The sequence below is a fragment of the Sylvia atricapilla genome, chromosome 6 (assembly GCF_009819655.1).
Source record: "Sylvia atricapilla isolate bSylAtr1 chromosome 6, bSylAtr1.pri, whole genome shotgun sequence".
Classification (NCBI taxonomy): domain Eukaryota; kingdom Metazoa; phylum Chordata; class Aves; order Passeriformes; family Sylviidae; genus Sylvia; species Sylvia atricapilla.
In genome coordinates, this window is record NC_089145.1 from 30,789,787 (window position 1) to 30,805,255 (window position 15,469).

At 35.1% G+C, this 15,469-nt stretch overlaps 1 protein-coding gene across 1 annotated transcript in view; it reads left to right on the forward strand.

Annotated features, from left to right (window-relative positions):
• Window positions 1-15,469, forward strand: part of FSIP1 (fibrous sheath interacting protein 1) — a 66,870-nt gene that overhangs the window by 3,770 nt on the left and 47,631 nt on the right. The window contains exons 5-10 of the mRNA XM_066321414.1: window positions 86-170; window positions 1,714-1,812; window positions 4,664-4,755; window positions 5,475-5,582; window positions 8,960-9,124; window positions 13,066-13,203. Of these exons, the coding sequence (XP_066177511.1) occupies window positions 86-170; window positions 1,714-1,812; window positions 4,664-4,755; window positions 5,475-5,582; window positions 8,960-9,124; window positions 13,066-13,203 (687 nt within the window). The remainder of the gene's footprint in view (window positions 1-85; window positions 171-1,713; window positions 1,813-4,663; window positions 4,756-5,474; window positions 5,583-8,959; window positions 9,125-13,065; window positions 13,204-15,469) is intronic.

Sequence of the window (15,469 nt, forward strand, 5' to 3'; positions counted from 1 at the left end):
AAGCAGACAACGTATTTCACTTTAAAGAATTTACTTTAAATACGTGAATGTATCTATACATACACAGTTTATTTCTTTTGAATAGTCTATCAGAACCACAGGAAGCCATGAGGAGGTAGAAAACACAAACCAGTTTTTAGCTTTGTTCTCATCGTGGCAGGATACAGCTGGTAAGTAAAGAGAAACAGAACTGTGAAATAGACTATCTTTTTTCTTTTTGGGGAGAGAATAAGGATTTGAAGTCTGAATGGCCTTTGCTTAGCAGAAATCTTAGCTTGAGTGTTGGAAGTATATGCGTAATAATGGTAGCTAAAATATTTCAATAAATAATAATAAATATTGCAATAAATAAATAATAGTGGTAGGTAAAATATTTCAAAAAACGTACTATTTAAAATGTAACCTGCTTTTATTTCTATGCTTTTATTTCTATGCTAAACAAATATTCTATGTTCAGGTTACTAAGGGAAAAAAAAATTTGGTACGGGTGATATTTAGAGAGTCTCCAGCAGATGTCAGGATTATTAAAATAACAGTAGACAAGCTAGACTACATGACTGCTAACTCCTTTATTTCAAAAGTAACTCCTGTAGGGACCATGTGCATCACGTGGTTTCTGGTGTACTGCCCTGATGAAATTGCAGAGTTTAGATTTACAGTTTTCCTCCAGCTTGATCTTTATCTTTTCTGTATCATACTAGTGCCTTACTTTTCAGTTCTTATTTATTTATTTCAGGATTTATTTAATTAAACTCATGTCTTGATGGCTGTTCTGGTTGATACTGAAATGGAATACATTTCATGTGTTTTGCTTTTCAGAACTTGAATTTGATAGAGCTTTATTAAGTAAATTATAGATGAGCGCTATTATAACTTTTAATGTAGCTGTGAAATCAAGCACAAGTTCAGGTACAAAACCATTAATAACTTAAGTGTTCCAAGCCTTTCAGGCACAGTAAAACCTTGTGATACACTCACAGCAGAAATCTAAATCAGGAGTTAATTAAACAGCCATAAATTCCTTACACTATGCTCTGTTTATCAAAATAATTTGTTCAGTTGAGTCCACTACACCTCATTATTATTGGTTATTGTATGGCGTTTTCTTTGTGAAAATCACATGTAATTAATGTGGTTCTTTGCAATATGAGTCCTTTTCTGTAAGTGCTAAGTATATAGACTGCAACCTACTGCTCTAACTTGTATTTCCAGTTGACACATATGAATGCTTCAATTGATTAATTTTTTTCTTTGAGTAACAGAAACAGCTAGGATGCTTGAACACTGTTTTTTTAGACTATACCCTTGACCTAAGCCACTTGGAAGTCTAATAATTCATGCACAGGCAAACACCAGCTGTGAAAACCCGAATGCTTTATTCTCATTCAAAGTTTTAGATAACTTACCACTTGGTGTCTGTAGAGGCATTTGAAGTTTAGGGCCTTGGGCTGTATATATCTTTGAGAATTTGATGAATTGTCTTCTATGGGCAGTAGTTGTTAAAAACAAGAACATAGCCATAAGAAACAGCATACATATGACTCACGCTTTACCCTTTCCCCCTTCTTTATTTCTTGAGAAATATAGTGTCTATGTAATTTATCCGAGTGAATTTCTTTACTTTCCAAGTGTGAGGTCTTATAGGATGATACACATGATGCTAGATCTTTCAATACATTTCAATTGAATTTTACTGGAAGAAATTCCTTACAGATCCTTCCCATGCTAAAGAAGATGAACAATGTACTTCTGTATTTAACACACACATGAATCCTGAAGATTATGATTGCCATAAAGCCCGAGAAAACCAGGGTAAGCTTTATGAATGGTAGAGTTTGTATTTTTAGAAATGGCAAAACAACATGTACAATGGGTGGGTAATGAAGACTCAGCCTTTGTGGCAAGGCCAGTGAAATGGGAAAAAGCAAGGTTGCTTACTGGAACAGAGGCAGTTCTTACCTTTTTTTGCAAATGAAAGAAGAGAACAGCTTTGTGACTTATATGAAAACTTTACTCAACATGCTAAGAATATTGTTACTTTTGGGTTTATAAAACCTTTTTTTTTTATTTATTTCAAAAGTAAAAAGGTGTGTAACTGATATATTGTAAAATGTATCATTGATTCTTCATGACAGTTCTTTAAGAACTTATCTTTGCAATTACTTTAAGGTACTGTAGCTTTTATTAATAGACTTGTATTCCAGAAACCATCCAGAAATGACAAGTGGTGCTGAATCTAACTGCTGCAGTTCTGTATTTTATTTGTTTTCAGCAGAAGTTTGGATTTGTGTCAAGCATGAATCTTCAGAAAACTCGTTTTATATTTTGCTGTGCTGATTATTGTAAAGTCTGCACTGCTTTTTCTGGCAAAACTCTAACGCCTGCTGATTCTTTTAGAGACCATGTGTCATCGTGCACTGTACAGACATTTCAAGTGCTGTAAGTGGTGTAGTGAGTCCAACATGTCAGAATGGAATTGTGACAATTCCAAAAGTGGAATTGTGCATGTATGCCTCTGTTTTTTCCCTATTTGAAATTCTAATTTGTGTGGTTAGTAACTTTTCACATGTGTTGTGGTATAAGAATAATAGCTTCAACTACCATTGCTATCAGTTATGATTGTTTATTTCGTTGTCAACTACCATGCTACATAAACAATCTCCCTGGTGACTGGCTAAGATGACAAAGACATAAGTGCATTCCTTAAGGCTGAAGCATTGATGGCAGCAATATCTCTGCAGTTTGTAGAATGTGACTGCATGTTTTAATTTTTAACATGGAACTCAGCTCCTTTATCATTTTATCGCTTGTCTTAGTTCCCCAGTATGTGACCTTAACTTTGTGGACTGGAGTTTTTAATTTCTGTGCCTTTCTACCATGTGTTTTCATTCCTCCCTTAAAATAAAACTTGATGCTCAGCTTCCTTCTTCAAATTTTCTGAGTTATGCTGGAGTGCCCTTGAATAACAGTGGTAGGTTTCATTACCAGTATTCAGTACAGTGTTGACTTCTGGAGCTTCCTGTACAGGTGTGGTTGGGAATTGCTATCACTTGCACTATTTTGGGATCTTCTGCACATTCCTATTTTGGGAATGCATGAAGTAGAGATCACTTACAGCCTGTGAGCAACCTATTGCTTTAAATTACTTTTGCTATTTCTGCTGGAGGCTTTTGATGTGGTGTCTGAATAGCTAAGAATTACAGTTTTGATTGCTTTTGGATTTTTGTGTCACAGCTGTCATAAAGGCAGACCCTGAACAAGAAGAGCTTATGAAGAAGAATGTGCACACTATTTTTATGCTATTACTTCATCAGTCTCATCAAGATTTATACCAAGTCTTTGAAAAATGTGCTATTTCTACCAAAACGCATATGCAGAATTTGTTTAGCTGCAATCTGTTTTAATTACCCATGGCAGTGTTCAGTGTATTCTTTGTCTCAGTGATCCATGTTGGTCCCTTCTTTACTTCAATGTTCTGAGATGTTCTGTATGATAACTCCCTCTCAAAAATGCTATTCCACAGTCAAGTGAAACATATAGCTTAAAAATAATGTATATCTTGCATGTTATGTTGGTGTTTCGTGTGTTCTGCTCATTTCAGGATGCAACTTGTCATATTTATATTGATTGTTAAATTCCTACATGATCCATTTCCTTGACACATGATGTTGCCTGGTAACGGTAAAGAAAGCTCAGGATGCTTTCAGAGAGCAGCTGAGCATTTGAACAGAGAGGGGCTTTCTTGGTCAGATCCAACACCTCAGTTCTTTAAGGTTTGTGGGTAAAGGATGCATGGAATTTATTTCATACCTTTGGGAGTTTGCTTTCATTCTGTTCACTCTGAAAGAGAGTTATTTCCGTATAGCCTGTCTTCTAGAATCTAACATGTCAAACTCTTTTTTTTTTAGGGAAATAACCCATCCATTTTTCCAGAAAAGCAAAAAGTACCATGCCTGCTTTTGAAGTAGTTCTTGAGATTTAGAAGTTGATTGTATTTGCTTAGACTTGTTATTTAATGTGACAAATGATTGCTATTCATAAAGGAATTGTTATTTTAAGCATGGTAAAAGTCTGAAAAACAGAATAATGCCTTTTTTTATCAGGGATAGAAACCTATTGTTATTAGAATATCATATGTCTGTTTAATAGATTTACAACTCTATGATGAGTTTTATTTTTTAACAAAATTTGTTTTATAAGCTGCGTTATAATAATATCAACCATATCATCTGTTTTTCAGCTGTTTTATTTAGAAAAATGTACTTGATATGTCTCCAGATAATTCTGTGGTTTTCAAAAAAATTATTGTCTGGTTTTGTAATGATGAGAAAACTGCAACGATGATGGGGTTTGAAGGAATGCTGTGGCTTTTAAGGCCACCATGTTTAGCATTTTTGAGGTCAGAAATCCAAAAGTATTTAGCCTTTGTAACACTGAGTAATCTCATATAATAAAAAGTTGAAAATTAAATTAGATTTTGGCTATAGTAAGTTTTAAATGTAACAATAGTATTTACATAAAGAATGAAAATATAATACAAAAAGTTTATCTGTTGACTCTATATATTTGCTAAAGATTTGAATGGGATTGATGTTATTACAGTTCTTGTTGAATGAGAATAGGAATGATTATAATGTAGCAACTTTTCTTTCTCAAACATCAGATTATCCAAGTGAATTAGAAACAGAAAAATCGGCAGAAAAAACACATAGCAAAAATAAAACCAGCCAGCATTTCATTAAAAAGAACATTGAGGTAAGCATTAAAGCATAAAACCAATAACATTTTTTTAAAACGTTAGCTAGAAATTGGTCTATAGGTACTTTTGAAATCAGGAACTTTTGAAGCTAATTAGGCATAAATGAAAAATTACCTTTCTGTTAAAACTGCTATTTATGGTAGAGTAGTGTATTAGGCGGTTCTCAACTTGGATGCTTGTATGGGTTAGGATAATATTGCTTCTATGCATTTGGTAAAGAGTTCTGCAAGCTGGATTGTTGTGTTTGTGCCTGGACATAGCTTTTCTTAAGGGCAATGTCCTAAGACTTTTAAAAAATTTATTTACTGTTAAGTTACTGACCATGTCCTGATGCACAAATAAGGGATAGATACACAGATTGTTTGTGTGTAGCCTGGATTTTTGTCAGAAAATACATCCCTAGATTTTCCTGCCTTTTTTTTTTTTTTTTTCTTCCCTCCCCTGTGAGGACATAGTAGGTATAAATGTATAATGATCTTTCCAATGAAAATATTTCCAATGAAAAATATTTTCCTCCTAGCTATGCCAAAGACTAATATAAGATTATAAATTTATTATATGTAGGCTGCTATATTTTTCTGTCAGTGATAACTTGTATTACGGAATTAAACAAGATTTGGCTGTTAATTTCGTAGAGTTTAAAAACTTTGTTTTGGAGGTGTTTGAGTTAGTGGAGTTCTAAAGTATTTTTTTTTTCTTTTTGTAAATATTTCAGCTAGCAAAGGATTCTGGAAACCAATTTGTTATGCTTGAGGGAGAAAGGAAAAGACTAACCGAACTATTGAAAGATATAGAAGATGGAACTGAATTGCAGGATCTTGAGGTATGACAAATTTAATCTGTACTGTTGTATTTGGCTTATTTCTACAGTAAATCTAAATTTCATTTTAGTTCTACCATGAAGTATCCTACTGACATGTGAGAGAAAAGATGGAGAAATTCTGTTGAATTTGTCTCCAAAAATGAATTCTCATTGGTTTCTGTGTTTATTTTAATAACACCAAAACAGCATTTAAAAAAATTTAAAAAATTAGGCACAGGAGGAAGAAACCTTAGAACTGCACTTGGAGAAAATTACCTATTTTTTGTATAAAATGTGAAGTTGTGGGGTATCAATCTGAGTGGTTAGTGGTGTAGTCTCAGGGAGAAAGGCCAGCATCTACTTGCAAAAAACTCCCAAAAAGTTTCTTGACAACTGATAAATGGACTTCAAAATGCAGCACTTGGAGAAATGCACATTTGTGAAGCTTGTGTGTCCATTCACAAAGATAATGTAACATCTTTCTGTGGCTTCCAACTCAGTCTACCTTAAAAGTATATAAATCTGCTTGAGCATTAGACACCTATGCTATAGCATAATATTGTTAAACAGTGTACAGTCTGCATACTTCAGTGGATAGCAGGGGCTGAAGTGTGTAAAAATAATCCTCACGGAGAGTAAAAAGAGAATTTGATTTTCCTATCAATCACTGTTTCTGGGAGATGGTCTTGAGTTTGATAAATGCCATCATTTAAAGATCTGAAGATGTTTTAAACAACCTTCTGTTAGTAAACATAGCTTTCTGACATAGGGAATAGTGGCTTTTTTTTATAACTTATTTTACTGATTGCAAAAGTATTCTCTCAAAATGTGTAGTTATGAGGTTTTCTTTCTCTTTAATCTAGTGTCTGTCATAGAATTTAAAGGCATTTGTGCAGAGTAGCTAATGCAAATTCCAACTAACAGCATGTACTTTTTTTTGTATCAATTCTCAAGGCATTAAAGCAATAGAAAAGTGTAACGTCCTCGTTTTTTATTTGGCACATGTCATTTTCATGTATCTATAGAGATTTTACTGTTAATATTAGATATGAAGTAGATCATCTCACAGGACGTGTGTTGTATGTTCTTGTTACCATGGACAAGAATGGTAGTTTGTGGGTTACTCTAGTCTGTACTAAATGATTTCTTTAAAGAAAAAAGCTCCTACCTCTCCTGTCAAAGTAGAGTAAAAGAAAGGATAATAGTTACTTAGACCTGTCTAGCCTAGTGATGGATTCTTCCTCTCCCACATTTGAATTTTATAACGGGTGAGGCATTTCCTGTGGCTACTTCATAACAAAAATCGTGAGGAAATTACCAGCTAACAAGAAATCTAGACAACTTCAAGCTGGATAGGTAACTATCAAGCTGATGGCCTCTTTCATCTTATTTTATTCTGACTTTTAAAAAGCTGGTGCAACACATTGGCTGAAGTAATGTTTTGGAGGATATCAATCAAGGCAGATCTGGTTATGCTGTTATGCTGTATGAATTCCTCTGTATGGTGTAATGTGGATTAGATAACTTCATTGGACTTGGACTACTATATATGCCAAATATCCAAACAACACTTCTCACTCTTTGAAAGAACGTTTTATGAGTATTTAAAATATTTTAGAAGCACACATATTCATGCTAATCTAGTTGTCAAAGCTGAAGCTGCAGGGGTATAATTTGTTTCAGACGTTCCACCAAAAGCACTGACTGTGCTGTTATAAAAGTATTGTTCTGAGTTAACACACAGGAAACATTGACAGGACAGAAGCTTATTTTCCAAGCAAACCTATCTTGAAAATACATAAGAGAATGTGTGAGTCCAGTTCCATTTACTCCATTTCCTGGAGTAAAATGACTCCTGGTGTAATTTGGATATTTGGAGTATGGGTACAGACTCTGAGCTGTAGCTAATGAGCCCAGTTACATCTTACCAGGCTCCTGTAGAGTAATTTCTGTGTTTTTGCACTGTGATCTTCAATCTCTAATTAGGAGGTGGTTAACATGACACAAATGTATTACCATGCTGGATACTTCTATTTTGGTGATCACTGTCTCACCTGAACGCATATTTCCACAAAGCTGGCAAGCATCTAAGACATTTGTGGGTGGTTATTTTGGAGTCAGCTCAGGTCTGATCAGGTTCATTAGTTGTGTCTCATCATACCTGTATGAGAACATTAGAACTGATTTTGTTTCACAAAAAGGATAACTCTCCACGCCTTTTTTTTTTTTTTTTTTTTTTTTTTTTTTTTTTTTTTTTTTTTTTTTTTTTTATTATGAAGGCAATTTATGACAGGTGTTTGGGGTATGCTTCTTTTTGCTTTTTGCAGCTAGTGTGCTTTAGGGTAATGGAGATGAACCATGAACGACCTCATAGCAGTGGTATTGTAATTGTAAGCTGATATTTCCTCCTCGTGTATGGATGGAACTGCTCAAATGGCCAGAGGACTAGTCTGGAAGCTGGAAACAAATGGTGGACATGAATTTCTTGCAAGACAGATGTTAGAGTCTTAGGAGAAGGTGCTGGTCCTCTTTTGGTAGGAATAAGAATCTTCCACACATCCTTGCTCTTCTAAGGTCCTATCTAGTCTTTCATTGTGGTCAGGACGGAGATGTAATTTGCTACTCTGATACCCAGTGAACCAGGCTTGTGCAGACTTGCTTCCCTGAGTGTGAGACAGGGAGTGACAAGTTGCTGTGGAGAACCTGCATCTGTCTGTGGGTATGATCTCATTTGCTTGGGTTAAGTGGTCTAGCTCACTCATATTATGCAACTGTATGTAGTAGGAGCATATATTCATGTGTGTTATTCAGGTGTTAACTGCTATCAAGAGGCAAAAAGTCATGCAAATCATGATCAGGAAAAGAGCGCTCTGCTTTCTGTCTCTCCTAGAGTTTCTGTGATAAAATATAGGGGCTCTAGAAGGATGGCAGCTACTCACCTCAGAGCAGTTCCTTTGATTATTTCCTATGAATGCCTTATTTTTTTCTTTCATGCAAGTGTCACATTACACCTCATACCCTCTGTTTGAGATTTGGCTCCAGGTGGTTTCTGCCATAGTACCAACCTCTGTGGTTTCATTCCAAGCCAAATTTTGGTCAGGCTTTCTCACTTTTTGACTCCTTTATTAGATGGAAAGTGGTTGTCAATGTAAGTTACTCCTTGGTTATATTTAAAAGGACGAATGTGTGAATATCTCTTGTTCTGTCCATAGATGCTCTCAAGTGTGCTAGGGACATGAATATTTGTGAGATTTTAGCTGTATACTGAGATGAATGAAAATGTACATTTTATTATTAAGTATGGTTTATCTAAAAAATACATACACTTGATATGAAACTGCCCTTAAAGTCTGTTTCCTTTGCGAATGAGACTTAAGTATTTTCTGTTCTTCCAACAGGAGAATGTATCTGTGTGGCAGGCACCAGGAGAAGGGTACACACCTGAACCGATGGAATTTCATCTCCTGAATGAGATAGAAAATAAGCTTAAACTACTACAGACTGATGAGGAGTTTCCTGCTCTTTCCAGCTCTAGCTCAAAATCTCCAAGCCAGATATATCAGGCAGGTTACAGAACAGAGCTCAGTTGTAGATATTTTATTTGCAGTGCGTGTTGATATCAATACTGCTTATGTTTGTATTTTTGCATTTTTCTTTAGGATCTTCTCTTTATTTATAAAGTCTATATGTTAAGGAATGAAGTGAGAAATTTTAGCTACAGAAAACAATAGAAAAATGATTTGTTGCTATTTTGAGTCATATTTAATTTGAGAGCTGTCTCCACAGTTGTTGATTCCAGTCTTCCAAGTTGCTTCATGTTCAGAAATTGATGACTCATGCATTGTTAACTGCAAGAGGGTTTTTTTTTTTAGCATAGAAACAAATTATCCATGATAGTTTACCCTTGGCAATTAGAATATGGTTTCTTCTTATCTCAGGGTACCAAAAGTGCCTGTTCATTTATGATCTGAATGATAAGGCAATGACTGATAAGCAATGCTAAAGACTGTAGAAGATAGATTCAAATTGTATGTCCCTTGTATTTAATGGCCTTTGTCTTTTTGCCTTGCCAGCAAATATTGTGATTGGAAGATTAAGAGTCAAGGTCTCAGCCTTGATAAATGATTGTCTGAATTTTGTACTAATTTTGTACTCAGAAGACTCCAATTTATCCCATCCCCTGGTACTGTTGCCACTACTATAATGGGGTTTATTATAAACACCCCTATTTTTATTTTGCATTTATTTGCACAAAGCTTATTTACTTCTATATTATTTTCATTTTATGGATATATCAGAACTGATATATCAGAGAATGTCTGTAAAACTGTTCATTTGCAAGACTTTTCAGTTGCAAAAAGCTGTTCAGTGTATGAGAAACATCTCTGAAAGGTTAAAATACCTGTGGGTCTGTTTTTTTCTCCTTTTTTAAGGGCACTTTAATGTCATTTTTATTGGCTTATTTCTGAATGTGAGGGGTTTTTTTACCTCTAGCGATATTTTCTGTAGCTCAGTTCCAGAGGAGTCACATTTTGGTGTTGTTCATTCACCAGCTGAGATTTAATGTGTGAAAAAACACCTTCCACTCATTGGTAATCACATAACAAATGCCCTTGTTACCCTGGGCTTGCTAGGAGTTGCCTGGTCTTGTGTTCAGTGTTCCGAGACATGCGCTTGAAGTTAATGTGACTTGCCTGTGATAATGAATGCTCTGTTTGGAAATGTTTGTCCAAGTTATTGTTGTTGCTTCTTTTCAGGTAATAGCCCAGAAGTATTTTAATAGATACTTTTCTTTAGGTGTATGCTAATTAAAGAGTAGTGTATTAAAGAGTAATGTATTATCTTTTTTTAGTAATATTAAACCTAACAACCAAAAAGGATGTAGTTAATTCCTTGTTACCTTTCATTAGTGAAGAGCAGTTGCCTTTCAGTTTTGTTTTGCAGCATGTAAAAGGTGTTCAGACACTGTAGTTCTATAATTTGAATTTAGAATTAGCTGAATTGCATAATATGAAGTTGCACGTTCTTTCCTTTGAAGAATTGCATTAGATATAGCTTTCAAGATGCAGACACTTAATCACTCTTGCCTCAGTGGGAGATATCCTTTTTGTCACTGATGGATACTTTGACCGGATACAGGAACTATTCTCTCAACTTTGAAATCTTTACTAATGGCTTTAATTAATCTGCAATACCATAGCTGAGCTGTAACAGAGGAGCAGACATGTTCATCTTCTTGTGCAAGGTGTCCAACTGGATTAAGAATGCTTTTCCATGACTAATGTTCTCTTTTACATGGAAATATTTTATCATCAGAACTGCATTTCTCTCTATAATTTCTTTCTAATTTGGCTCTGGTGCCAAATTAACTAAATATTTTAAAATGTTTCCGTCTTACTTAATATTTTTGGGGAACAATAAATTAAGTTGAATGTAATCCTGAGAGAAACGGGAAAATGTTAGGCTGAAGAATATGAAGTGTAAGACTGTGTGTGATGAGTATGAGTTATCAGCTTGAAAAACTGGAAAACTAACTGAAAACTAAAGGAAATGAAGATGGTGTTTAAAGAAACAATAATATGTGTAGGCTTAGTTGCCTTAAAAGATATTTAATGTGTATTATCATGAGGAGTTCTTTCATAACTGATTGGGGGTTTTTTTATCAGGAAAATATTCCCTTTTTCTATTATAGAAGTGGACTACAATTAACAGTTTAAGACTAAATAAATACTCAAAATTCAGAAGATACTCTAATTTTTCAGTTAATGAACTCCTTAATAGCCTATGCTCTATGCCTGTGCTTTGCCAAAACAGATGACTTGCATAGATGATGCCTGTTTCAGAGCATGGTTAGAAGCAGGTTAATAAACTGATCAGCCAGTTTTATGCCTCAAGATGATTGTATGACACTAATATTCTTCATTAGGTGGGATTTTGTTATTATTTATAAAATTTGCAGAAAAGGGAGTGCAACAAGTAATTATAGCTATTTCAAATACTACATATTTCTCTTTGGGTTTATGTTTGTTACAGCTTTGACTCTTGCTAAGTATTTGTATTTCCCCTTATGTAAAATGTTTAACAGTTTCATTTTCTACAGATCTAAAACTATGAAAGATGAAGTGAGCTCAAAGGGACTTCTGCTATGTACATGTGCTATATAACTGAAACATAGCTTATTCTGAACTATGCAAAACTTTGACAATAAAATGTTTTCCTTGCTATAATACTTCATACATTTATTTAATGATAGCTTGAGAAGAATGTTAAAAAATTAGTAAGTGGGGAAAAGCCTTGACTTTACTCATATTGTGTGAGTTTCTATCAGTTACTATTCAGGGATGAGAGAAGTGAGGCTGTAAAAACTACTTATGAGAAAGCAGCACCTTAATGCTCAGGAGTGGTCAAATATCAAATAGATAATTATGAATAATTTCAAAAAATATGATTGTTACAGGAAAATTTGCTGTCATTGTGGTACTGCCAACTATTACTGATTGTAAATATATATTCAGAATTTTTTATTGTATTAAAATAAGCTTATTTTCAGGCAACTAATAGTTTGATTTCAATGTCAGAACTCATAGATTTGCTTGATGTTTAGAAAACATTGTTTACAGGTACGGTTTTTTGTGTATTGTAGCTGAGGAATTTACTACTGAATTGTGAAGTTTGTTTTTCTTTCCAATTAGGGATGCTAATTGGAATTATTTTCATTGTGTGTCTATTAAAATTTCTTGAGCTGCTTTTGAAAGTAAGAATGAATAGAGTATTTTTTTTTTCTATGGCTGCTCATGTAAATTGGTTTGAATTGGTTATCAAGGTGGGGGAAGTTTTTTTGCTTAGGCTTTTTTATCTCTGCCACTATTAGATTTTTCTATAGTATCTATAGTTCGCAAGAGAAAGCTCTGGGTTTTTTCTGATTACAACATAACTTTGCAGTTTTGCCAATACTTGTCATTCTCAATGAACTGAAATCTGAATGTATTTGGGACTGATACGCACTTCAGAATCTAGTCCAAAACTATTGAAGGATGTGAGAATGTGTAACCCGAGGGTTATTCCTTGTTTACCATGATATCTAGCAAACAAAAGCTGTTGCCATTTCGGCTCAGTTTTTCCTTTTCCTTGTGACTTAATTCTGATCCCAGTGTGGTTAATAGGAGCAAACTTTGAACCAGTCATTCAGACACCCCTATTCTCAGAGCACTTTTAATGTTGTAGTAGAAATTAAGCATCCAAGTGTTAGATCTGGAGACTAAGAAATTCCTCTTAAAATGCAAAGGGCAAGAATTCATTTCTTGAAATATGTCTTGCCTGATATTTAGCTAATGTATTTGAAAATATATAATGAAAATTTGCAGAATTTGACAAATGCAGAATTTGACACTGACTTATTATTCTAAGCGTTTCACTATTTTCTCAGTAGAAATTAAAGGAACCCTCATCTGTCTGTGAAGCAATATAAAGTTATGTGGCTGACTTGTATCAATTATTTTCTCAGGAGTCTCTGGTTTATGCAAACAGCAGCCTAGAAACAGTTCCAGGTGAAAAGATTCTGCGGGACAATAAGGAAAAACGTTATCAACAGAATCGTCTGAAAGAAATAGATTATCAGCTGGAATCCCTAGAGAAAAGTCTTGTAAGTTTCCTATTTTTGTCGGTTTTTTTCCCCCCAGTCTGGGAACATTGGAATTTATCATTCCATGTGTCTTAAAATAAATAAAATCAAGTTTTTAAACCTTACGTAAATTTCTGAAAGGAATCCCCAAAGAAATATGCAGGCAAATATCTCAAATAATTATTCTTAGTCTGGGAAATCTCTTTTTTTCAGTTGTAGTACATACTGACCTTTAATATAGGGTCTTTTGAAGTCAAAGACATTATCCTCCTCTCCCCAGAGGGGCATAGCACAAACAATAATATATAAATACATCCTAAAAGGACTTTTAATGGCTCATGTACTTTAGTGTTCTTTGAAGGACTAAGTCTGATGGCAATACACTAAGTTATTGTGGTTATCTTTCTTTGTTATCACTACATTGAAAGAAAAATAGCATTTTTATGTCTGTGTGTTGTAGAAATTTGTTTCTTGTGTGTAGCTGTTTTTAGAGTTTTTCACTTAGTAAGAAAAACAGAAATATATGTTTCTTCTGACAGACCAAAAATACACATGGTCTACCTTTTTATTTTGGAGGTCTTTATTCAGCAGTAGGCTTTGTCTCCACAATAATCAGAGTTAGGGAAAGTATTGTTCCTGTTAATCTTTTATCACCCTCAAAAAGGGATCTCCAGTGCATATCAAAAGCTTTGTGATTCAGGTGGCAGCATAACTGCAGGGGTATAATCTCCATTACTTACAGCACCATTGCTATAGTTGCAAAAGGTTCAGCCACTCTACCTAATCAAGGTTTATTCTGGCAATGATGGAGTATATATGAAGTATGAAAACAAAGACTTTGAACAGGGAAACTGATTGTTTTAGAGGCTGTTCACTTGTGTGTGTGTGTGTGTAAGAAAACATATTTAATTCTTATTTATTCACAGTACCAAAACAATAGTAGAACTTAATTTTAATACACTGTTCTGTTATATTAAACAGTTAAAAGAGAGAGACAAATAAATAGGGAAAATCTGAGAATTTCAGTATTTTGAGTAGGTTAAGGGGTAATCAGATAAAGTAAGTCTGCATATTGTCCTATTTTTCTACTCATTGACCTTTATATCACTTTTTGTCACTACTGACCTCGCTCATGAGGCAAGCACAATCTGAGGAAGTGTGTCTGGGGATTGTATGATAGTCTACAGCAGGCCTGGGAAATGCAGTGGGCTGCTGACTCATTCACATATTTGTGTATAAGTGGGTCAGTTCCAAATCTTGGTTGGGTTATAGCAGTTTTGTTTGGTATCAGATTACATGATTACATTTTTCCTTGACTAGATTGTGTGCATTTCTAAACTCTAAATTGGTAGACTGTAATGCCATTTACACTCTTTGTAAGTATAGAATGTCACCTGCACCAATGTGTAGCATTGCTGTCTGCTATGCAGCACCTGGCAGGGCATCTTTAGGGGGATGTGGGAGTGGGCGGAGCCCCAGCTGCTTTGCCCTGGAGAGAGCCAAGCTGAGGAGTTAAGAAAGAATTTCGCAACTTCACCTGTCCGGAGACCCACAAGCCCCCTCGGGATCTTATGTAGATCTGTTACAATTGATTGGTTTTGTACCCTTTTCCTCCCACCCTGGTGTCCCATAAAAACCCCTGAGTTTCCTCTGGTCAGCAGAGGTTCCTCGTCCCTGGATCCCTTTCGCTGGTACCTTTGCAATAAAGTTACCACCTGCGGAAATTCCACGCGAGACCTCTCTCTCTCATCACGGCCGGCTAAAAGAGGGGCAAACTCACAAGGGCAGGAGCTGAAATCACTGAGCTGAAAAATCACTGCTCTGCCCTCCTGCTGAAAAGCCCCTCTGCCAGCTGAGGAGCGCCCTGACCCCCCAAGAAGCTGTTTTTAGCGAGACATCTTTTGGGGGTGGTTGTGGCTCTCTGAGTCCCAAGCGGCGGACCCCTCTACCAGCTGGAATAGGGGGACACACTGTATTCTGCTCAGTTGCTGCTCTGTACCATGACTGAGATCATGGCATGTGAATGTGAAATATATGAAGTCCTTTGTGGGATGCTTCAGTTGTTGATGAAGAAGATAAAGAGGTGTTCAGGTCTGAATGCAAGTAGGCTTACTTTCTTGTGTGAAAAAAGAAGAAAAGAAGAAGATTTTTAAATTTATTTATTTTTTTTTTAAATGCACCACATATAATTGACTATTTTTTTCCTTAAATCAGATAATGAATGCAGTTTTGTTAGGACGTTGTTTCTATACCAAAGTAATATTTGGGCAAATCTGGTCTCTGCCAA